Source organism: Perognathus longimembris, chromosome 9, assembly GCF_023159225.1.
Source record: "Perognathus longimembris pacificus isolate PPM17 chromosome 9, ASM2315922v1, whole genome shotgun sequence".
Lineage (NCBI taxonomy): Eukaryota > Metazoa > Chordata > Mammalia > Rodentia > Heteromyidae > Perognathus > Perognathus longimembris.
Genome location: NC_063169.1, coordinates 3361532 through 3386863, shown reverse-complemented (window position 1 = coordinate 3386863; position 25332 = coordinate 3361532). Strand labels below are relative to the sequence as shown.

General features: G+C 55.0%; 1 protein-coding gene across 1 annotated transcript in view; it reads right to left on the bottom strand.

The window, feature by feature from the left end:
- The window catches only part of Me1 (malic enzyme 1), a 61995-nt gene extending 37247 nt beyond the window's left edge, over window positions 1–24748 (bottom strand). The window contains 6 exon segments of the mRNA XM_048353630.1: window positions 2649–2752; window positions 4733–4894; window positions 5839–5914; window positions 13206–13355; window positions 16090–16223; window positions 24647–24748. Coding sequence (XP_048209587.1) covers window positions 2649–2752; window positions 4733–4894; window positions 5839–5914; window positions 13206–13355; window positions 16090–16223; window positions 24647–24724 — 704 coding nt within the window. The 5' untranslated portion in view covers window positions 24725–24748.
- Window positions 24749–25332: the final 584 nt, after the last annotated feature.

Here is a 25332-nt window from a genome sequence, read left to right as displayed (position 1 = left end):
GGCCACACGGAGGAACAGCCGACGGAGGAACAGCCGACAGTGCCCCATACGGGTCTGTGGTTTCATCAGACGGTTAGGAAAACCAAGCTAACTGTGCTAGCCAAGATGGCCAGTACACACAAAAGGCCTCAAAGGTTTATAGATAAAGACACACCAAGAATAACTATATCCACGTAATCTGAAATAAATGGAGCCGACATGAAGGCCATGGGTGGAAGACAGCAACACAAAGTCCGTCTTGAAATTAACTGCCATGAAAATGGCAGAAGGGACCGGGCACCGGTGGCGCAGGCCTGAGGTTCCAGCGGCTCAGGGGGCTGAGCGCTGAGCATCGCAGTTTGAAGCCAGACCAGGCAGGAAAGTTCTGGGGCCTCGGCTCCAAATAAGCACCAAAAAGCTGGCAGGGGAGGTGTGGCTCAAGTGACAAGAACCCACAAAGCTGGGGGGGGGGGCGGGTAAGGTACAGGCCCTGAGCTCAACCCTGGGACTGGCACAAAAACAAAACGAGCAAACCACACACACACAGACACATGCACACGCACACGCGTACGCACACGCGTACACACACGCGTACACATACACACACGCACACGCACACACGTGCATGCACACTCACAGGTGCACATGCACACACGCGTGCACACGCACACACATATATGAGGCAAGTGCTCTTGCCACTAGGCTACATTCCCAGCCCTGAGACAACTTCTTTAAAATAAACACTATACGATGAAAACACAAGTATGTCTCTAGCCGCATTTAATTCTAGGGATGAGTTTATTTGTACAGAGAAACAAGCAGCCCATGTGTTTTTAAGTAGGAATGGTTTCTGTGGTTATACAGTAAAAAAAAATAGTGGCCTGCCAGCTGGCATGACAAAACTCTCTCAGAATACGTTACTAAAATAATGGCAGAATTATAGGAGTGGAGATGCCCGAAATGCAATTGGAGAAACTAGACCACCTCCAGCTCACATGCAACTGCAGACCACCTTCTAAGAAAGAAAAAAAATCTCTGTATTGGCGTGAAAGAAAAATAGATGGGCTTAATCAAATTAAATCAGCAAAACCACTTAAGAAATGTCAAAGCCATAAGGGAATTACCCTAACATCATCTACATTCCAGGGCAGATTTGTGAGCCCCTGACATCAAAGAACGTACGGTTACATGGAGAGAGGAGTGAACAGGGCCTTGAACTCGGGGCCCTGCACCTGCTGGGCACGTGCTCTGCCCCTTGGACTGCACTGCTAGCCTTTTAAAAAAAAATGGGGCTTGAATTCAGAACTTGAGTGCTGTCCCTTGGCTTTTTTACTCAAGGCTAGCACTCTACCACTTGAGCCCCAACTCTACTTTTGGCTTTGGGGTGGTTAAATGGAGATAAGACTCTCGCGATCGCTCCTGTCCAGGCTGACTTTGAACTGTGATCCTCAGGTCTCAGCCTCCTGAATGGCTAGGATTACAGGCGTGAGCCACCGGCAGGACGGTCGACTTCTCCCTGAACGCCAGTCATTCTGCTCACACCTCTGACTTCTTTAAGCATCTTACTTTCTAAAAAAAAAATCATCTTTCTTTCAAGTAGGAAGTATTTATTAGCGAGAAGACAACTCTTGCAATTCTATTACGAGTGTCCGTTGCCATTTGTGTTTACCCTGGTGAGGCGCTTTGTTTATATTCATGTCAGACTTTCCATTTGTTATATGCCATGCACAATGTCTTTGCTGATTCCAAGAACCAGCGATGTTTCGGGGTTTGGTTTGGGTTTTTTTATGGGGGGCTTTTCGTTGTGCTTTTTTTTTCTTTTTGAAACCAAGCAAAACCCCCAGGTGCTGGGGTTACGCCCCGGCCGCAAGCTTGCTAAGTTCATGCGCTGTGACTGAGCTGTGGCCCTAACCCCAAACAAAGCTCTCACGGTGCTGGCGGGTCGGGCTTGTCACCGTCTTCTCTGTCACTTCCTTAAGAGTAGATAACCGACAAAATGATCAACGAAGCCCCGGTGTGCCCGTTTCCGTGGTGCACATTCTCCTCCTGCCATTGTGTTACCACGGATGCGGGGCAGAGCAGATGTATGCCACGATGAAATTAAAATAGGAAAAGCGCACACAATAACAGTGGCGGTCTCTCTTAGAAGGAAGGAGGGGGGCTTTCATCGTCGCGCGTGCCCGGCACCCCGAGGCTGGGCGGGTGGGAGGAGAACCACGCCCTGCACCTTCATCAGGCCCTGGACGGTGTCGGGGGCCGGGGAGGGGGCGGAGGACCAGCAGTGCGCCACGACGCGGCTTCCTCTGCCACCGCCGGCCGCACCCCGCCTCCCACAACCGTGCACCCCAACAGCTGGGGTCTCCAGAAACGTTGCGGGGGGGCACAGGCGTCCCCGGGGACAGCCGCAGAGAAGCTGGGGGGAGGGGGGGCTGCTCGGGGGCCAGGGCTGGGAGCCGATGGAGAAGACGCGCCAAGACAGGCACGCACACACGCACGCACGCACACACACGCACGCACACACGCACACACGCACGCACGCACACACGCACGCACTCTCGTTCACACCGCGGCTGACGCTAAACCCCACGGCAGCGAGCGTGCAGCTCTTGGCGATCAGTGTGTGAGCTACCGCATCCTTAGCTCGCGCGGAGGAAGGGAGGACGGCGTACCTGGAGGAAACGGCCTCCATGAACTCGTCCAGGAAGCTGTCGTAGTCTGCACCGCGCACGCGCTTCTGCCGTAGCCCGATGTACAGCGGGTCGTTAAGTAAGGCCTGTTGCCAAAAAGAAAAAATACATGAGAAATAATTACAAGCGAGCGAGTCACTTATCCTCCCTTAGCCTAGTTCTGTATCTATAGAAAAGGAACAAAAAAAATAGAAATAAAATTTTTTTAAATTTATTAGGGTGTAACCCTGGCGTGTCTCACACCCGTGGTCCTCCCGCCCCGTCCTTCACCCCGGCAGCCACGAGCACCCTGGGGCCCGCAAAATAAAACCTTGACAAAATGAGTTACAGTTGGTGTCATGTATGCTACATCTACATGTGTGTACAGACTCACACACACATGCACACATATAATGTATATAGACATGCATAATATATATTGCTAAATGTCAATAATTCTGGATTATTCTGAGAAAAAGGAAAGGAATTATGATCTCCCAGGGGTGCTGATTAGAAAAACTGTCAACTCAGATTTCACACTGAGAAATCGTGCTAAGTGTTAAAGTATTGTGTCAGCTCATGAACGCCGCGCTTCTCTTCTTTCCGCTTGCAAAAGCAAGACTTTCAGAAAGCATTTTGATTTGATCTTTAATATCACTGACTTTAAAAAGTAATTTATTAGCTTTGACTAGATTTTTTTAATCCTTCCTTCCTTCTTTCCTTCCTTCCTTCCTTCCTCCCTCCCTCCCTCCCTCCCTCCCTCCCTCCCTCCCGTCCTTCCTGCCCATAGGAATCCCATCCCTGTTCACGCCTGTCCCCCTTCCTAACTGTCCATGGCCGCCGCTTTCACTGTGAGATTCTCTTGGTTCGTCCTACCTGGGTACGCGGAGAGAAGCCCTCTAGCTAGTTGACGCGACCATGGTAAGTCTCATAAGTGTATTTCAGATAAAATATAGTTTATGACCAAGTGGTGTTGTAAAACCCAGCTGCTCCTTTTTAAAAAGGTTAAGAAAATGCACTGGCAGGCTTCTGAGCCGCCGAGGTGGAAGAGCCAGCATGCCATGCTCACAGCTGCCGGCGGTGAACTGCTTTCTCCATGTCTGGAATATATTTAGGCTTCTAGATGAATTAGAGGAAGAACACGGCTGAGGGAAGTATTGCACGTTCCTCTTCCTTTCTCCCATCCTTTCCCACACTGATGAAGTAAGCACTACACAGAAGTCTAGCTACAATGTACATTTCCATTTCAAAGATTTATGAACATGACAAGCTTCTGACTTGAACCAGAAACCTGTAAGTCTCCTTCGGTAAGAGCAGTATCCCTGTGAAAAATTGCTGTTTTTCAAAAATTAGTAAGATTAAGAAAAATAAGCCTTAAAAACTGAGAGCATTCTTAAGCATGCTCTCTGCGTGTGCTTTTTTTTTTCTGATGGCGGGAATATCATCTTGCAAAGGAAGACCTTGAGTTCTTTTCCGAGGGCGCTGTGGGACAGGCTGACTGTTACTGCTATGGCTTTTGACCTCGGCTGGACGGAAGGTGTTGAGGTGGGCTGTGCTCAGTCGGGGGGGCTGAGGCGCTCTACCGCTTGAGCCCCCGGCCCCGCTGGGCTTTGGTTATGTCTGTAACAGGGTCTGGCGTTGGCCTGGGAAACGTCTTGGACTGTGATCCTCCTGATAACGGAGCTGCCGAGGTCTCCCGGGGAGATCAGGACCTTTGCAAGGGGCCCTGGCCTCCTGGACGCTCTCGGGACCCCTGCCCCCCGCCCCTGCCCCAGCGACCCAGCGACCCAGCACAGGCCTCCCCCCACGCCGACCCGGAGGTGACTCCAGTGCAGCCCACACCAAGTACCCCGGGGGGGAAATGTGTGGGCTGGGGAGTACGTGTGGGGCTACACGGGGATCTCTGAAGGGCGAGGATCACCTCTGTCCAGCACCGGTCACTGGTTTAGGAAATAAACCGTGCACTGTTGAAAACGTTACGGAAGAAGACACTGGAGGCCGAGGGCAGAAGGGACGTCGAGGACTCCAGTTCCCGGGGGACTGGGGGAGGTTCGCGAAGTGAGGAGGGTCCCCCCCCCGGCACTCACCTCGTTCTGCGTGCCCACGTCCAGCAGCACGGGCAGGCACTGCTGCGGGTCCACGCCGCCGCAGGCCGTGTACAGGGCCAGCTTGCCCACGGGAATGCCCATGCCGTTGCAGCCCAGGTCGCCCAGGCCCAGGATGCGCTCTCCGTCCGTCACCACCACGGCCTGCGAGAGAACGCGGGGCTCCCTGCACACGCACGCCCCGCGCGCCCCGGCCCCGCGCCCCGCGCGCCCCGGCTCCACCACGCAGAGGCCGGGCCGCCAGGAAACACAGCCTGGGTCGTAGCTTTGGAGAAGACTTTCTACCGGTGGTTGTAGGAGAACGGGGGAAAGCAACCTCATGTGTGCCATATACTTTATCTCACATACGCTACGTATTTTTAAAACTCATTACTTTGCGCTGGCCCTGGCCTGAACTCAAGGCCGGGTTGTTGGCCCTGAGCCCTCCTGCCCAAGGCTGGTGCTCTACCGCTTCAGCCACAGCTCCACTGCTGGATTTTGGCTGGCTCCCTGGAGATGAGAGAGAGGCTCATGGGCTTTCCTGCCAGGGCTGGCTTTGAACCTTGATCCTTAGCGCTCAGCCCCCCGAGTAGCTAGGATTCCAGCACCTGGCGATTTATATATTTTAATGACGAGCTCTACGTGCTTCATTAGGTCACTGTCAAAAGGAGCGTGTGAACACGTAAAAATCGTAAAAACCCCAGCAGCTCCACACCTTAGTCTTCAATCAAGATGGGCAAGAGGGAAGTAAGAGCTGAACGTGGGAACCAAGGCGAGGCGTCGGCGGCTTCAAGCCCACCGCCTCCAAGCGAGAAGCATCGGGGATGGAGCGGCTCCACCAGCCCCAGGGCCACTCTTCCCACTGGAACCCTTGTCTCAAAAGTCTATTCCGTTTACTCGGAAGGCTGAGAATGAGAAGATCACACAGCTCGAGGCCAACCACGGCGGAAAAGCCCGCAAAAGGAAATGAACAGTACACCCGGCACTCTTCACTGGGAAGGAGAGTGAATGCCGCGTACTCCAGTGAGAATCATCGACGCCATGATTCGAACTGTTCTACGGGACAGAACGCCAGGCCACGGCCTGCGTGGAACAGGACGCCAGCTCACCTTGATGACGTCTTCCGGCCACGCGTTCAGAACGGAAGCGATGTGGCCTCGGTCGTGGATGCTGATGAAGAGGCCTCTGATGAAGAGAGAGAGAGAAGTCATTCACTCCACATCCGTCGCGCACACACGTTGTTGCACACACCTGGGTGCCAGGGGCTCACACCTGTCATCCCAGAGTCCTACTCAGGAGATCGAGAGCTAAGGATTGCAATTCAAAGTCAGCCGAGACAACGAAGTTCGTGGGACTCTTTAACGGACCACGAAAGGCCAGAAGCAGCGCTGTGGCTCAAGTGGTAGAGGGCTAGCCCTGAGCACAAAAGCTCAGGGACAGCGCCCAGGTCCTGAGGCTGACAACAAAGAAAAATATATATATACATGTACATACACACACACACACGTTTCTTTTTTTAAAATTAGGGATGGCCTCTGACATAACCTTCCTTCTTAGGCCTCTGCACAGCTGGAACAGGCATCTTCCTCACTTGACATTTGTTTCTTCTGAAGTCCTTTTCAATTAAAAAAAAGTAGCAGAAAGATACCAGAAATATCTAATACAACACTACAGTGAGGAAAATAAGAAACACCCAGAAATATACAATAGCAGCTAAGTGGAGATAGAGAAAAAAATATAAATAGAGCCAGAGGACGCTAGACTCCTGCAAATGACTGTACAGAATCCAGATACTCATCTATCACTCAGTACCTCGTTTGGGATGCCAAATCCTACCAAATTAGAAAAATTACTTGGCCTTACTTTTAGGCTGTTATCACTGATTTCCTTCTAAATACATACCAACGAAGAAGACCAAAGGGAAAAAACACTTCTGACTTTCATGGGGGAAAAATATAACTATCTAACATTTGTTGGCAATGCAAAGAAAAAAATTCCTTAGTTACTTGATGGCTGTGGAATGCAAGTCACGTCGTGAGGGCCGAAGTAAACTCGCCACTGGGAAGCAAGGACAGAAGTAACAGACACGTGGGGACAGCAGCGCACAGAGTAATGCTGCCACTCCTAGCAGGAAAGCAAGAGACAGCAAGGGAAAAGACGGCGAAGAGTTGCCCCATTGTGAATAAGAATGTAGGCGCTGGGCGCAGAATCCCAAGGCCACAGTGTTCAGAGAAACTTGGTGGGGAATGAAACAACACCTTCCCCCACCCAATAAAAAGCAAGAAAGAAAAGACTAGTGTGTCTACTCTGGGAACTGTAGGGAGAGGCCTTTGCTTTCAACAAGTTTAAAGTCGGATACATAGTTGAACTGCCAATCGGTAAACCATTAAAAGTAACTTTTCATGATAAATTCTATGTAATTCTTTTGGCACACAACTTAAAAAGACTTTGAAGAATTAAGTGATATTGCCATAAGCAAATTCTTTCCATTCCTGTCTATTAAGTAACATACAGTTTTACATACATGAATCTGAAAAAATAAATCGCCATTTCTTGCAACATAATTTTATGTATAGTAAAGCTATATTTAGTTGGGTGATCTAGAAGAAATGGATACATTTACAGAGGTATGTGAGCTTGCAACGATGAGCCAGGAAGATATAGACCACTTAAGCAGACCCAGAACAAGTAGTGAGAGGAAAGAAGTAAGAACATCTCCCAACAAGGAAAGTCTAGGTCCCCATGAAGCCACGCTAAATCCAGCTTGAAGACCGAACACCAGTTTTCCTCAAGCTTTTCCATGAAACAGAAACGAAAGGATCACTACCAAGGACTCATCACCACCAAAGGATCACTAAGAAACCAGCACACTCATCGCCAAGCTAGGCAGGGACCTAGGACAAAAGAGAACGCTAAACCAATCTCTTTGATGAGCATAAACGCAAATTTTCTTAATAAAGTACTTGCTAAAGCCAGAAAACAGTGGCTCACGCCTGTCATCCTAGCTACTCAGGAGGCCGAGATCTGAAGACTGTGTTTTGAAGCCAGCACAAACAGAAAAGTCTGTGAGACACTTATCCCTAATTACCTACCAAAAAGCCAGAAGTGGAGCTGTGACTCAAGTGTTAGAACACTAGCCTTGAGCACAAAAGTTCAAGGACAGCACCCAGGCCTTGAGTTTAAGCCCTAGTACTTGCACACAAAAACAACCTACTAACAGAATTCAACAACTAATCAACAAAACGTTCAGTATGATCAAGTGAGTTTCATTGTGAAAGGCAAGGCTGGTTTAATATAAGGATGTCAATAAATCTATTAGTATACCACAATAACAGAGCCAATGACAAGAATCACATGATCATGTCAATAGATGCAGGAAATCCTTCAACAAAAATGCAACATCCTTTCATGATAAAAGCTCTGAAGAAGCTAAGAACAGGAGGAACATCCTTTCACACAATAAAGGCTACATATGACAAACCTACAGCCAACATCACACTGAATGGTGAAAACAAAACACTTTCTCTAAAATCAGGAAAAAGACAAGCATGTCCACTCTGTCCACCCCTATTCAATATAATTCTGGTACTCCTAGCCAGAGCAATAAGGAAAGAGAAAGACACAAAAGTAACTCAACAAGTCAAACTATCCCTACTTGCTGATGACATGATGCTACAGCTAAAGGACCCTAGAGACTCCATCTCCAAGCTCCTAGAACTGATCAATGACAGGATACAAAGAAACAGGGTACAAAACCAACCCACAAAGGCCAATAGCTTTTCTGTAAGCTAACAATGAACAGAGAGGAAAATTAAAACAAAACTTCCCTGTCCCCGGCCGGCCACGCCGGCCTTCCCGCAGGGCGTGCAGGTCCCCAGCGGTGCAGATGAAGAAGGAAGGCAGCCTGCTGCTCGGGGCAGGGGGTTTAGGCCACGGCGGGGGATGGGGGGGGGGGCGGGGGGTGCCCGGGAAGCTCAGAAGCCTCGGTGCAGGCCGGCTTCCAGTGTGCAGAGCAGGTGCTGGGAAATGATCTGACCCGCACTCGGTGCCAGGAAAACAAACAAACAAACAAACGAGCGGCGCTCTGGCTGGCGCTTCCTCCGGAAAGGAGGAAGTCCTGATTGCGGAGGTGCGTGCGTTCAGGGAACGGGGCGCTCTCCAGCAGAGGGGGACCAGGCGCAAATGCAATGAACTGGCGGGGCTGGTGACTCCCGCCCGTGATCCAAGCTCCTGGGGAGGCCGGGATCTGAGCACTGAGGGGTGCGGCCACCGGGGGCGGCAAAGGCACTGCGCTTCTCGGCTCCGAGGCATCAGCAAGACGCCGGAAATGGAGCCGTGGCTCACGGGGGAGCGCACCAGCCCCGAGGGCAGGGAACGCGAAGGCGCAGAGCTCAGGCTCTGAGGTTAAGCCCCGGGACTGGCACAAGCGCACCAACTGTGCTGGGCGTGCACACGGGGGAGGTGCTCGCGTCCGCCAGAGCCCGCCTCCCGCCGGTGGGTGTACAGTCAGAGAGAAGACGCCAGGAGCAGAGCCCACGGCCCCGCCGAATCCCGGCCAGCGCTGAGCACTGGGGCCGGGTCACGGGCTCACTGGGTCACCGAGCGACGGTGTCAGTCCACAGCCTTCCTTGGCTTCCTAAGAGGATTAGGCGCTGCATTCAGAGCGCTGCGGGCACTGGGAGGAGGTACAGTCCTCCCCCTGGTCATCCCCCCCCCCCCCGCCCGCCCTCCCCCTGCGGGCTCTCATTTCCAGTCTTCTGTCCAGGCTTCTGTAGAAGCCGCCGCCATTGCCGTTCCAAACGTGAAGCGGATGCGGTCACTGTTCTGCTCCTAACGGCTCCGCGGCTTTCCCCGTGGATTAACACGTACACTCTGACTCTGAGCGACACACCCGAGTCACACGCATGTGTGACACGGCGCGTGTGACCCTCCACGCTCAGGGCCACGCCCAAGCCCGGCCTCCCGACGCAGAGTCCCTGTCTCCAGTGGCTTTTGCTTTGTTCTTCACACCCTGACTGTGCATCCTACAACTGTCAGCTGAAATCTCACCTCCTCAAAGACAGCTCCCAGTACACCCTGACGAAGGGCACCTCCTCACTCCTGCTTTCCGTTCTCTTTCTTTTTTTCCTCAGCTCTGAAACCAGGACTTGAACTCCAGTCCTGGTGCGTCCACTCAGTCAGTGGCTTGCTTGGCTAGTTCTTCTGTTTTTCTTTTTTTACCTCATTGCTGTTTTTCACTGCTCTCTATTCATTTCTTTCATAACACAAACTCTATTCATGCATTTCTTGGCTCGCTGAAATACTATGCAAACTCTACAGTGGCAGGAAATATTTTTATTTACTTTGAATCAGTGTTTGGTAGACTGTCCGGCATGCAGTGGACACCCAATAAATTTCTGAGAAAGGAAAGGGAGAAAGTAATGAGCACAAAAAATCAGCCAAAAAAATCCACGAAATGGTATAGGTGGGAAGAACACAATAGGAACCTTTTGGAAAGCTTAGTGATTAAATAGTGTTATTGGGCAGATTATAAAACTAGGTTTAAATGCCAAACCTAATTAGTGCTGGAAATTTGTACAAATACAGCAACAGTCTCATGAAATATTTACGAGGACGAAGCTCTTCTTAAAAAGCAATATATGAAACCCTTCACCTCTAAACGTGCCAGTGTAATCTGCAGTAATGAACACATTGTGTTCACTTTTGAAAAACAGAAATGAATAAGGAATTCATAACCAATAAGGGAGTATTAATCAATAGGGAACTATCCAAGAAGCTGTATACAATTCTCTAAACAGCTCAAATGCAAAGTAGAAACGTAATTACTGGAAGAAATCAAGATGATTTTGATAGAATATTAGAAACATCACAAGTAGAAGTGTGGTCAATTGTGTTATGAATATTGTAGTATAATAATATATAGACGTTAAAAGACGTTAAAAGAGAGGGAGATGGTTTGGGGGACATGGGGAAAAAGAGTAGGCAGCACTATTTCCAAAGAGATTATAGAAGTCTGTTTTAGCTGTCCTGTATTATTAATTTTCATGAAGCCTAACAGGAAAAGTTTCACAAAGGAATTTGAGTAGCTCACTCTTCTCAGAATTTCAGAAATATACAAGGAGAATGGCTTGTAATATCCATGTATGTCCATGTAAAAATCAACCGCGGTGAAATGCAGTGCCCACAGCAGACTGAACTACCAAACACTGGGAATTCTCAAAGAACTAAAATGCTGTGCGTACATGAGGACACAAAACTCTCAATGAGCCCAGCACCCTCTCAACAACAACTACCCTTCAGATCGCGAAAAACCCGCACAGAACATCCATGCCAAGCCGAGGAAACTCCACGCGTGCCCCACAAACAGGCGTGCCAGCACTTACCTCCAGAAAGAAAAAGTGGGGAGGGGTTGCTCACTTCAGAGTTTATTTTTGCATACCTAGCCAGATTTTAATATCATATTCAAAATAAAAGTAAGCATCTGGCTACAGGAAAGTAAGCATATATGTGTGCATAACTTATATATAAGTACACATGCATATACATATAACTTATCCTATATCAATACGTGTCATCTGTAGATATGGAAAAGCATGATGGGAAGAAACAAGCACTTGTGACTGTGTTTAGTACTCAAAGCACTTTCAACCCTTCATTTTCTCTCTCAAGCACACCCACCGAGGATTCAAGGTGCAAAGCCGGCGGGAGCAGGAAAACCTGCGACACGCTCATCTCCAATTCACCAGCAAGAAGCCAGAAGAGGGGCAGCGGCTCAGGGGCACAAGACGCTTAGGAACCGCAGCCAGGCCCGGAGTTGAGGCCTCAGGGTTGGCACCAAAGGGCAGAAGAGGGGAAGAGGGATGGGGGGGAGTGCCCACGGAGCCGGAGCCCGCCCCCACCGCCACCCCAGATGCCCGCCTGGCCTGGGCTGCGGGAGAGACCCCGCGAAGCAGCAGTGCTCTTCTAGAGCGTTCCTCAGCCCCGGGCTTCCCATGGCCGCCGTGAAGGAGGACTAACGCGGTCCGCAGGCCCACTGACACCTGAGCGGCCCGGCGCCGTCACTCCTCGTCCCGACTGAATACCGCGCCCAAAGGGAAGCGCGGGCACAACTTCACACCGCGCTCCCTGTGTCCCTGTGCGTGGAGACACGAGGGTCCAGTGAAAACCTCCCAAACCAGTGCACATGACAGAGCGACTGTCACGAGAGCCACACAGAAGCCGGCGCGCAGGCGCCCCTGGGCTGCCTTCCGGAACCGTGCCTTCCTTTACTTACACGGTTTCGGGAAAGTCGAGAGGGTGGGTCAGCGCAGGCTCCCGGGATTCCGATCCGTGGCTATTTCATTACGATGCTCTGCACCCTCCTCGCCCCCCCCCCCCCCCCCGCTCCCTGCCTCGTGATTGACTAGATCATGAAAGCCGCCTCCGCAGAAGCGCACCGAAATCTCTACAAAACAAGGCACGGTGGTAGGAAAGCTAGAGACTCCCGACTCAGCACCGGAGCAGCCCGAGGCCAAGGCGCAGGACTGGGGAGGGGAGGGGAGGGACACCATGGACTAGACCACACACCCTACGCCACAGGACCACGCCAATTCCGCAACCAAACACTCTCAAATCCCTGCAGGCTCCCATGGCACAGCCAGCTACAAGGAGGTGATCCACGCACGCTACGAGGAGGTGATCCATGCATGCTAGAAGGAGGCGATCCACGCACGCTACAAGGAGGTGATCCACGCACGCTACGAGGAGGTGATCACACACGCTACCAGGAGGCGATCCACACACGCTACAAGGAGGTGATCACGCACGCTACAAGGAGGTGATCCACGCATGCTACAAGGAGGTGATCACGCACGCTACCAGGAGGTGATCATGCACGCTACCAGGAGGTGATCACGCACGCTACAAGGAGGTGATCCACGCACGCTACAAGGAGGTGATCCACGCATGCTAGAAGGAGGCGATCCACGCACGCTACAAGGAGGTGATCCACGCACGCTACGAGGAGGTGATCACACACGCTACAAGGAGGCGATCACGCACGCTACCAGGAGGCGATCCACACACGCTACAAGGAGGTGATCCACGCACGCTACAAGGAGATGATCACGCACGCTACAAGGAGATGATCACGCACGCTACCAGGAGGTGATCCACGCACGCTACCAGGAGGTGATCCACGCACGCTACCAGGAGGTGATCCACGCACGCTACCAGGAGGTGATCCACACACGCTACCAGGAGGTGATCCACACACGCACAAGGAGGTGATCCACGCACGCTACAAGGAGATGATCACGCACGCTACCAGGAGATGATCACGCACGCTACCAGGAGGTGATCCATGCACGCTACAAGGAGATGATCACGCACGCTATGAGGAGGCGATCCACGCATGCTACAAGGAGGCGATCCACGCACGCTACCAGGAGGCGATCCACGCACGCTACCAGGAGGTGATCCACGCCCGCGCACGCACCTTGGCTTCCGGAACGCCAGGCTGTACTGCTGGCAAGCGAGCCCCACGGTGGGCGTGTACACGATGGGCATGAACGTCTCGATGTCCGACAGCAGCACCCTGTAGAAGAGCTTCTCGTTTCGGTCTTGAAGATCCATCAGGAGCAGATACCTGGCAGACGGGACATCCGTGAGGCCCACGGCCAGCAAGCCCGCAAGTCCCGCGGAGACGCCGCACCGAGGCCGCTCCGTCGAGGAGAAAGACTCCCGGGCTGAGCAGCACCTCTGCACGCCGGGCGCGTGTGCCACCTGTGGGCCGGGCTCTGAGCGGGCGCGTGTGCCACCTGTGGGCCGGGCTCTGAGCGGGCGCGTGTGCCACCTGCGGGCCGGGCTCTGAGCGGGCGCGGGCGCCCCCTGCGGGCCGGGCTCTGAGCGGGCACGTGTGCCCCCTGCGGGCCGGGCTCTGAGCGGGCGCGGGCGCCCCCTGCGGGCCGGGCTCTGAGCGGGCGCGTGTGCCCCCTGCGGGCCGGGCTCTGAGCGGGCGCGTGTGCCACCTGCGGGCCGGGCTCTGAGCGGGCGCGGGCGCCCCCTGCGGGCCGGGCTCTGAGCGGGCGCGTGTGCCCCCTGCGGGCCGGGCTCTGAGCGGGCGCGGGCGCCCCCTGCGGGCCGGGCTCTGAGCGGGCGCGGGCGCCCCCTGCGGGCCGGGCTCTGAGCGGGCGCGTGTGCCACCTGCGGGCCGGGCTCTGAGCGGGCGCGTGCGCCCCCTGCGGGCCGGGCTCTGAGCGGGCGCGTGTGCCACCTGTGGGCCGGGCTCTGAGCGGGCGCGGGCGCCCCCTGCGGGCCGGGCTCTGAGCGGGCGTGGGCGCCACCTGCGGGCCGGGCTCTGAGCGGGCGCGGGCGCCCCCTGCGGGCCGGGCTCTGAGCGGGCGCGGGCGCCCCCTGCGGGCCGGGCTCTGAGCGGGCGTGGGCGCCACCTGCGGGCCGGGCTCTGAGCGGGCGCGTGTGCCCCCTGCGGGCCGGGCTCTGAGCGGGCGCGGGCGCCCCCTGTGGGCCGGGCTCTGAGCGGGCGCGTGTGCCACCTGCGGGCCGGGCTCTGAGCGGGCGCGGGCGCCACCTGCGGGCCGGGCTCTGAGCGGGCGCGTGTGCCGCCTGCGGGCCGGGCTCTGAGCGGGCGCGTGTGCCGCCTGCGGGCCGGGCTCTGAGCGGGCGCGGGCGCCGCCTGCGGGCCGGGCTCTGAGCGGGCGCGTGTGCCCCCTGCGGGCCGGGCTCTGAGCGGGCGAGGATCGTCAGGCCGGCCTGAGGACCCTCGTGAGAACCGTCGGGAGAGCACCTGACGGGGGGGGGGGGCACGAGGCCCGGGGCTCACCCAGGGCCGGGGAGGGGGGCCGCGGGAGGGCATCCGGCCATCCACCGGGGGGCACGAGGCCCCGGCTCAGCCAGGACCGCGGGAGAGTCCGAGGTCGAGCGTGTGGCCCTAGGTTAGATCCTTAGCACTGAGAAGAAGCGTTGTAAACGTCACAGAAGGATGTCAAGCAGGTGTGAGGGCGCAGACTCTGGGAGGACTCAGAGGCAGCCTGGGGTCCATGATGAAGCTCAGTCTCAAGGAAGCAAAGCGTGGGCCCGGCGGCTCCCTCCTGCAATCCCCGAAACGGAAATGGAGGGGGGACGGCAGTTCAAGTCCAGCCCAGGAAGGGAAGTGCAAACGACCCCCTGCTCAACCGAGAGCTGGGCTCCGTGGAGCACGCCCCCCGCCCCAGCTACTCCTCAGGGCAGCCTGCAGCCAGGCTCAGAGCGGGCAGGAGGCGGGGCCTGGCCTTCAAACCAGCCAGGAAGAACCAACCCGAAACCCAGGGCTGACGGCAGGGCTCGGCGTAGGAGGGACGCCAGGGCCTCCAAAGGAAAACAGAGAACTCGGAAATACTGTGACACACGTCCACGAAGGGGGAACACAGGCGTGATGATTAGCAGGCAGGAGAAACGCTGCTGAAATCACAGCAGTTCCCTCCATGCTGCAAGAGCCTCCATTCCTATTTTAAAGATGCCCAGGCCCTGAGTTCAAGCCCCAGGACCAGCACCCATAAGCAAGTCGATGAATAAATATATAAAAACGGAGGTAGGCAAAGTGAAAGGAGTTTTCTCTCTGCTTGTGTGTGAAGGCCTCTCCGGTCTCCCCCTCACCCCGGGCCAGTGAAAGGAGTTTTCTCTCTGCTTGTGTGTGAAGGCTCCTCCTGTCTCCCCCTCACCCCGGGCCAGTCCCAGCTACTTACTGCGAAGTAGCAACAAGCCACCTGGCCTGTCTTTCTCTGCGCAGGATGGCATTTTCTGACCATTCATTTTTTCGTGGCCAGTACTGAGGCTTGAACTCGGGGCCTCGTGCTCTCCCTTGGCTTTTTCACTCAAGCTGGAGCTCTACCACTCGAGCCACGCCTGCCAGGTCTTGATCGGTACTTTTGTAACAATTTTATTCCAAGGAAAAGGTGAGCTACCTGAGGATGCAGCTCAGGCTTTTTGGTTCATCCAGGGTTACCGCAGACTTCTCAAGAAACACGGTGGCTGGGGATATGGCCTAGCGGCAAGAGTGCTCGCCTCGTGTACATGAAGCCCTGGGTTCGATTCCTTAGCACCACATAGATAGAAAATGGCCAGAAGCGGCGCTGTGGCTCAAGTGGCAGAGTGCTAGCCTTGAGCAAAAAAGAAGCCAGGGACAGTGCTCAGGCCCTGAGTTCAAGCCCCAGGACTGGCCAAAAAAAAATAATAATAATAAAGAAAGAAACAGTGTGTCTGCGAGCCATTTCTCAACACGTGGCTTCTCAAACGCGGACAAGGAGGAGGAAGGGCGGAGTCGGCAGTGGGAGCGCTGCCCCCCCCCCGCCCCCCCCCCCCCCGTCCCGGGGAAGGGCCTGTACCTGTCGAAGTCGGAGCCGAGGCGCTCGAAGCTCTTCACCACCCTCAGGACCTGGATCTCGGGCGAGGCGAAGCAGGGGGGCAGGAGCCCGTGGATGTTCAGCTGCTGCCTCTCCTCCAGCGTGAAGGCCAGGTCCTGGGGGGAGAGGGGGACGCGGCCGTCGGCACCCTGGGAGCTGGGGGTGGCGGGGGAACGGAGGAGGGGGCGTCCCTCGCCATCACATCCAGGCAGGGGCGCGGCCCAGCGTCCCCCGAGGTCTCCACTGTGCCCGGGGCTTCGCCGCTCCCCGCGCTCCTTCCTGGCCTGCGGGTCTAGCACAGTCTCCTCCTCGCATCTCCCGCGGAGCCTGCGCACGCCACCGGCGCACACCCAAGCACACGCGCAGGGTGGGCGTGACGGGCGGGCGGACGCCCCGGGGCGGCTGCGCGCGGGAGGGGCCGTGGGCTCGGGGCTCCCGGGCTCGGGTCCCGCCGGCCGCGGGGCGTGTCCGGCGCGCGGCAGGAGGGCCCCTGGCTCCCCACTGCGGGGTGGGGGCCGCCCTCGGGCGGTGTCACTAGCAGCCAGGGCTCCCCGCCCGCCCGCGCAGCACCCCGGCCTTTAGGAAGCACGGAGAGCCGGGGCGAGGCCCTCACCTGGTCTTGAGCGCAACAGCTCAGGGATGGCACTCAGGCCCCGAGTTCAAGGCCCACGAACGGAAACAAAAATCAGACTTCAGATGCGGCTTGCGCGGTAGACAGCCAGCTGGGAGAAAAACTGCTGAGCGGGAGCCTGAGGCCCTGAATTCAAGTCCTGCTGCTGGCGCGCACACACACACACACACACACACACGCACGCACACACACACGTTTAAAAAGTGTTAGCACTGTCTGCTTACTTACAAGATTTTCTAATGGCTACGTGGAAAGCTTAGTTATCCCAGGGAAGATTTCAAATCCTTCCCGTTCTTTGAACTGTTGCGCTCATAACGTCAGTGTGAAGTTTGTCTTTTGGAGCATTAGTCATTTGAAGTGGGGCAAACTATAGAACTGCAAGGTTATTTCAGAGGCATGCATTTATCCATTCATCTGTTTATTGAAAACTTCTCATTACTCATTACCTGACTTACGGAACCGTAACCCCTCTGTATATCAACTCTGCGATAATGATTTTTAAAAACAGTTAAGTTGAGAGCAGCTACCATGGACTATGCTGTGGACTAACAGGGACGTGGACCCCGAGACGTGACACCCCGGAAATGCCACACGATGGCTTTCTTGCCTCCGTGCCACAGCTGAGAGCGTTGGAAATGTGTCCTGACTTTTCCATGGGGGAGGGTGAACCTCTATACTGATCTGAGCTCTGCAGAGAACAGTAATTATGTATAAAGTGACTGACTACAGAGGCCGGTGGCTCACGCCTGTAACTGCAGCTGCTCAGGAGACTGAGATCTGAGGATCACAGTTCAAAGCCCGCCTGGGAAGAAATGTCCATGAGACTCTTATCTACGATTCATCACCAAAAAGCCAGAAGTGGAGCTGTGACTCCAGTGGTAGAGCTCTAGCCTTGAGCTAAAAAGCTCAGGGACAGCGGCCGGGCCCTGAGTTCAAGTCTCATGACCAACAACAACAAAAAGAGTGCCAAGTGTTGTCCTACTGTTGGCAGGCTGGAGGCCTAGAAGAGCTGATGGAAAAGCTCTGTGCTGAAACCCAGCAGCTCAGGGCCTGGAAGAGCTGATATTTCAGTTCAAGTTCAAAATGAGTTTTTACTGATGCCACAGCTCAGAGACAGACTCAAGGAAATCCCTTACTCCATCTTCTTTCCTCTTCAGGTCTTCAAATGATTGGATAAGGCCCACGTGCCCTAGAGAGGGCAACTGTTTTCCTAAGTCAAATGTCATCCAGAATGCCCTCACCCAGAACACAGTCATCTACAATACCTCACCCACAACACCCTCGATCCAGAACACCTTCAACCCCACAACACCTCACCCAGAATGCCCTCACCTAAAACACCCTCACCCACAACACCCTCGATCCAGAACACCTTACCCAAAACACCTCACCCAGAACACCTCGCCCAGAACACCCTCGATCCAGAATACCTCCACCGGGAACACCTTACCCACAACACCTCGCCCAGAACACCCTCGATCCAGAACACCTCCACCAGGAACACCTTACCCACAACACCTCGCCCAGAACACCCTCGATCCAGAACACCTCCACCGGGAACACCTTACCCACAACACCTCGCCCAGAACACCCTCGATCCAGAACACCTCCACCGGGAACACCTTACCCACAACACCTCACCCACAACACCCTCGATCCAGAACACCCTCGATCCAGAACACCCTCGATCCAGAACACCCTCGATCCAGAACACCTTACCTACAACACCTCACCCACAACACCCTCGATCCAGAACACCTCCACCGGGAACACCTTACCCACAACACTTCACCCAGAACACCCTCGATCCAGAACACCTCCACCGGGAACACCTTACCCACAACACCTCACCCACAACACCCTCGATCCAGAACACCTCACCCACAACACCTCACCCACAACACCCTCGATCCAGAACGCTCTTACAGACATTCTCAGATGTTGTCTGACCATTCAATGTTCAGGTACTTTGTGGCCCAGCCATGTTAATACATAAAAGTAATTGCCACATTATTCACCAAACACTGTTGAACAACAATCTGCTGAGTAAATTATTACACCGCTCACAGGGCCTGTCAGGACAGCGCAGAGGTTAGTGCAACGTACAAGCCACAGAACTGAATGGGATGATGAATAACTGAAATAACAACTGCGGTGAGAGACGGGAGAAAGAACAACTAAGCTCTCCCTTAGAGCGGCAAGGAAAGAGGGCCCTAAGCAGTGACGGAGGAACAAGGAGCTGGGGTGGAAAGCTGGGGCGGGGTGTAGGACACGGCCTGGCATGGACACTGATCACAGGACCAACGCCCCGGGAAGGAAATCTCGCCAGCTGTGCGCACAATGGCCCAGGGAGCTGAGACACAGAAGTGGAAAAACACTCTCCACATTTTCGCATCCTATTATCCCGATAGTGGAATCTATTATGGACTTGGGGCATTTTGTTTTGTTTGGTTGTTTGGGTACTAATCCTCAGCGTTGAACTCAGGGCCTGGGCATTGTTCCTGAGCTCCTTTTGCTCAAGGCTAGCAGTGCTCTACCACTTTGAGCCACAGCTCTGCTTCCAGTGGAGTTCAGTCTCGTGGACGTTCCTGCCCAGGCTGGCTTTGAACCTCGATCCTCAGATCTCAGTCTCCTGAGCAGCAAGGACTGCAAGTGTGAGCCACTGGCGCTCAGCTCTTTCTCTGTTTTGTGATGCATTATTTCTGGGTCCGCACCTCACGTGTTCCGGAACCGTGAAGCACCTGCTTGGGGCTTCCCATTGTTGCTGGGAGGGGGGTGATGTGGTCTACTGCACCCAGACTCCTCCACCCATAGGGAGTCTCCCCGAGGTCTCTGTCCCAGGGGGCCTGGGCCTCGTTCCTCCCCATCTCAGGATCCCACGTGGGTGGCCCTATGGCTCGCTATGGATGGAGAATGGGTCTCGTGAACTTATCTGCCCAGCCTGGCCTTGAACTGTGATCCTCCAGTTCTTAGCCACCCAAGTCACAGGCGTGAGCCACGAGAGCCTGGCCGAATAGCTTTCTTAGTCACAGATGTTTGCTTGTGTTTTGTGGGGGGAAAAGAAGAACAAAACAGAACACATTTTCAGAAAGTGAATGACTGACGTTTATACTTATTAATACGACCAGTGTCTGATCCTGTGTCATTATTATGTCCCATACAAAGGTGGACTGTAAGCAAGATCTGGAACCTGTAAGGAATGTAAAAGCTCACCACAGGATGCTCATTAATCGAGTTGCTACTTCATTCTGGCCATTAGCTAAAAGCATGGACTTAAGATTTTGTGAACTATCATAATTCCAAAATTATTGCTTCAGCGGGGCATAGTAGTGCACACCAGCCAATACCCGCTGCTCAGAAGGCTGGGCAGGAAAATTACAAGTTCAAGGCCAGCCTGGGGAACTTAAAAGGTATCCTGTCTCTAAAAAAAAGAGGGAAGGGTAGTGGTCGTTCTCCTAGCATGCGTGACGCTTTTGTTCTTAAGAAGACACTTCACTTTTAATGAGTATGTGGAAGAAGAAAGGAGTCGGGGCCAGTAATGCAAAGATGAACGTGAGCCGCAGGCGCACCTAACAACAAAGGAAAGAAAGTTTCCTATCACAGAGAATCTTCCCAGGGTGTCAAAGCACTACTTAAGAGTTAAGTCACAGAGCAGAACTTTCAACACTGTGAAATGTAACTCGTCAGTGATTACAGTGCACAGTGTTTTGAATATTGAAAGTAGAAAAAGCCAGGCCCCGGTGGCCTATGCTGATAATCCTAGCTGGTCAGAGGGCTGAGATGCAGGGAGGAAGCTCAAAGCTAGCCTAGGTAGGAAGGAAGTCTGTGAGACTCTATCTCCAATAAACCACCAGCAAGCCAGAAGTGGAGCTGTGGCTCAAGTGGCTCTCAGAGAAAAAAAGACATCTGGGAAACAGCATGCTCAGGCCCTGATTTAAAGCCCCAGTATTAGGACCACTGGACATACATATATAGTGGCTGGGCTGAATGTAAGAAAACAGTTAAGTTTAACATCAAACATGCATTATTACCAATGAAGACCCCAGGGTTTTCTTTCATTTTGCCTAAATTCAGATTGTATCTATGGCTAACATTGATTTTACCAAGGCTACCTCCCCAAGGGTATCCAGCCAGTAATTTAAATTGCATAGGATTGTCAAGTTTAAGCCAAATTACAACCTTTCTGACAAAACAATTCCGTTATACGATGTCATTATGCAGAATCAAATGAACTTTAGGCAAATTCAATGTGAATTTGTGATTTCACAGAATTACGTTGAAGGGTGTGTTGCCATAGGAAAAGGCCCACACCGCCATGTTTTGAGCTCCCGATTGGGCTAGGCTAGCCTTGGTGTCTGTCACCTGTCTGCGATCCCAGCTCTCAGGAGGCTGAAGCAGGAAGATCTAGAGTTCAAGGCCAGCCTGGGCTATAGAGTGAGATCCTGTCTCAAACAAGCAAACAAACAATGCTACCTGCTCTAAAAGCTGAGCCCTGCCTAAAGCACGAAGAAATAAAGAATGTGAATAGTTCGCTCGTCATATAAATATTTAATAGTCACTCAGCGAAATAACGTGTGACCTATGGCGATCACAATATGAAAACCAAGAAAAAATGTAGTACAAACACAAAAGAATGCAGAGCAAGTAGATACATTAAAACAGAGGCACCTGTGGCACGAGCCACTTAACTCCAGCTAAGCCACAAAGAGCGGAGAGTGGAGCTGTGGCTCAAGTGGTGGAGCGCTAGCATTGAATGACAAAGCTCAGGGCAGGGGCTGGGAATGCGGCTTAGTGGCAAGAGTGCTTGCCTAGCGTGCCTGAAGCCCTGGGTTCGATTCCTCAGCGCCACCTAAACAGGAAAGGCCAGAAGTGCTGCTATGGCTTGTGAGGCAGAGTGCTAACCTTGAGCAAAAAGAAGCTCACAGACAGCACCCAGGTCCTGAGTTCAAGTCCCAGGATCATCATGTGTGCACGTATACACACGCGCGTGTGATGCTATAAAACAATAATAGAAACAAAATAATTAGGAAAAGCTTCCCTGGAGAGATCGTTATTAAATCAGCTAAAGATATTTTAGTTGTAGTAATTATACACCCACAAAGCAAAGAGGGTGGCAGGCTAAGCAGGGAAACTAATGAGGTCAATTCAGAGAAGACAGGACAACGAGCAGACTAATGGACAGTTGGCTTCAGGTGACGTAGGACGGGAAACGGCACACTGTCAATACCACGCTAACCAGGAGGATGAGAGGTATTTCTCTCCTGCCTGCACACCTGTCTAGGTAGGTCAGGCTATAATAATGGAAACAAAAACAAAATGGTAGCTGCTGCTCCCCAAAGGAAGGTGACCCAGGCCTGCCTTTCTAGAGCCAGCTCACGGGTAGAGCTAGTGTCCTTCTGCTGTCAGTTCACCAATAATCAAAAACAAAACCACAAAAACTCCCTGGACTACCAACAAGCGTACCAGCCTAGAGGTCCTGAGTGCACGCCAGTCCAGAGGGTCTCATCTCTTTTCTTTGGTTTTCTTTTTCCCCGGGAGGTGGGGGGGGGGGTGGTTATTGAAGTTTAAACTCGGAGCCCTGTCTTCTCTTCGCTTGCTTGCTACCTGCTTCTTGGTGGTTATTCTGGAGTTGCAGTCTCCGCTGCCGAGGCTGGCTTTCAGCCCAAAGCCTTGGCTCAGCCTCCTGAGGAGTTAGGATTACAGGCACGAAGGTTTCCTGACACACAAAAGTGCTTCCATGCGGCTCTGCCCCTGAATTTTCCAACTAAGTCGAGTTAACTGTACCAACTGCTCCAGTTGGTGAATGAGATTTGCGATCCAATTTGAGAGAACACAGATAACAAAGTGGAATTACAAATCCAAAAACAAAAATCTATATTAACATGAACGTGACCTCTTTCTACCTTTGGTGAAAGAACTTGGGGACAGTGTTCATTGTGAAGTAGGCAGCAACTGTTCCAGGTAAAGGGGAATCACAAGGATTTCATAACCGATTCTGGAAATACACAGAACTCAAAGGCCTCTCGACTAGTCGCACCCCAAGTGGACATACTCTTGGGGGACTTGAAGAACCAAACAGGTTCTCCCGCTTACGCCACCGAAGTGTCAGCCTGTAACCCGGTCATGAATTCAATGAAGCAGGGAAGTAGCTAGCACATGAGCTTTGTCACCAAGTGCTCACTCACATCAAAAGTTGCCTTTGTTCTACATAAAATAGGCTCAACCCGTGGAGTGATAAAAAGCAAGAAAAAGAACCAAGCTAGCAATTAAATTCATTTCAAGGGCAAAAAAAATAAGTAGGGACTATTTAAAATTTTATATTAGCTGGGGTGCCAGAGGCTCACCCCTGTGACCCTGCCCGCTTAGAAGGCTGAGCTCTGACAACTGCAATTCCAGGCCGGCCCAAACACACGCCACAGAGCCGCTCTGAACTCCGGCTCCCCGGCCAAGTATCAGAAGTGTGACTCAGTGACCGAGCAGCAGCCTGGAGCCAAGGAGGGTCAGCATCCGGGATCTGAGTTTAGCCTTAGTACCGGCACACACGCGCACGCACACACACACACGCACACACGCAAATAATCAGCAAAATGCCCTGTGTGTGCACTTGTGAGGACGTCCCCTGCGTGTGCGCACGTGCACAGCTCAGTGTGTGCAGCTCTGTGTGTGGACAGCCCCCTTGGCACGTGCACATGTATGCAGGTCTGTCCACACAGAGCTGTACACGCGTGTACACATAGGATGTCCACACACAGCAGTACATGCGTGCACACGCACAGGGGCTGTGCACACACAGCAGTACACGCGTGCACACGCACAGGGGATGTCCACACACACACCCTGGTGGCCGGCGGCTCGGTACCGCCAGCACAAGGGTCCACTGGGGCAGTTTCATCCCAAGGAAGAGTTAGGTGGAGAAGACACGAGGCCCCAAGGGAGGAAGGGGGTGCATGGGGGTGGGGGAGGGGGTGCACACGGACAGTCAGGGGAGGCGAGAGGGAGGGGTCTTCATTAACCCTCGTTTAACTTCCGGGGCGCCTGGGGCGCGGTGGACTGGGAGCTGGCTGCTGGCTGGCCCGGTCCTGGGGCACTCTTGGCCTCCCCTAAACCGGGGAGAACCCCAAGGTGGGGGCACCGCACACTGGCCTCCTAACCAACCTGTGCACCCCAAAATCCTTGCCGCCCACAGGGTCGTGGACTCCCAGATAAGGAGTGAAGCCCACCGGTTCCCGGCCTCCCCTGAGGGGGCGATGGGGGGCAGGCACCGGGCCCCTCAGCCCCCCCATATCATGCCTGCCCCTCACATCCTGCACCACCTGCGGGATGGCACCCGGCCCCCCTCCCCACCTTGCAGGACAACCCTCCAACCCCCCCACATCACCCTGGGCCCTGGGCATTAACCTGCGGGGCAGATCCCCCACAGTGCTCCAACCCCGTGCCCCGGCACTCTCCCAGCCACTCAGCACAGCACCCCGGGTTCCCCGACAGCACCCCCAGCTCTCACCCCACCAACCGCACCACCCCCATCACCCCCAGCCCCCGACATCACCCCACCACGCCCCCATCACCCGGACAGCCCGGAACATCACCCCATCACCCCTGACCCCTGGACATCACCCCTCACCCCCCATCACCCCCGACCCCCTGACATCACCCCGGCCCTCCACATCACCCCTGACCCCCCCATCACCCCTGACCCCCTGACATCACCCCTGGACATCACCCCCCACCCCCTGACCTCCCCCCGGCCCCCCACATCATCCCGGCCCCGGACATCACCCCATCACCCCTCACCCCCCATCACCCCCGACCCCCTGACATCACCCCGGTCCCCCACATCACCCCGGGCGGACATCACCCCATCACCCCGACCGCAGACATCCCCCCGGGGCCCCGTCCCGGCGGCGGTACCTTGTTGAGGTGCGGGTCCCGGGTCAGCAGGTAGCCGCGCTGCCGGGTGTGGCGGCGGCGGGGCGTGGCGGGCTCCATGGCGGCGGCGGGCCGGGTGCGGGCGGCGGGCGGCGGGCGGCGCGGTGCGGGCGGCGGGCGGCGGGCGGCGGGCGGCGGGCCGGGGCGGAGGACGCGGCGGGGCTGCCGGCGGCGGGCGCGGGGACGGCGGGAGGCTGCCGGGCGGGCGGGGCGGGCGGGGCGGGCGGCGGTGGCGCGAGGGGCCGGGCGCGGAGGGGGCGGGGGGAGGGGGGAGGGGGGAGGGGGCCGGGGAGCCCGCGGGCGGGCGGGCGGGGCGGGGCGCGGAAGCGCTGAGTCATGGCGGCCGAGGATCAGCCGAGCGGGCGGGCGGGCGGGCGGGCGAGGAGGGAGGGGAGGGGGGAGGGAGGAGGGAGGGGAGGGGGCCGGGGAGCCCCACCCGCCCTCGCCCCGGCCCCCGCCCTGGGCACCCAGGCCCCACGCCCAGGGCCCGCGCCCATGGGGGGGGCGGGGGGGGAGCGGGGGTCGTGGGGGGCCGGCGTGAGGGGGACCCCAGGCCCCGGGCCCATGGGGGGGCGGGGGGGAGGAGCGGGGGTCGTGGGGGGCCGGCGTGAGGGGGACCCCAGGCCCCGGGCCCATGGGGGGGCGGGGGGGAGGAGCGGGGGTCGTGG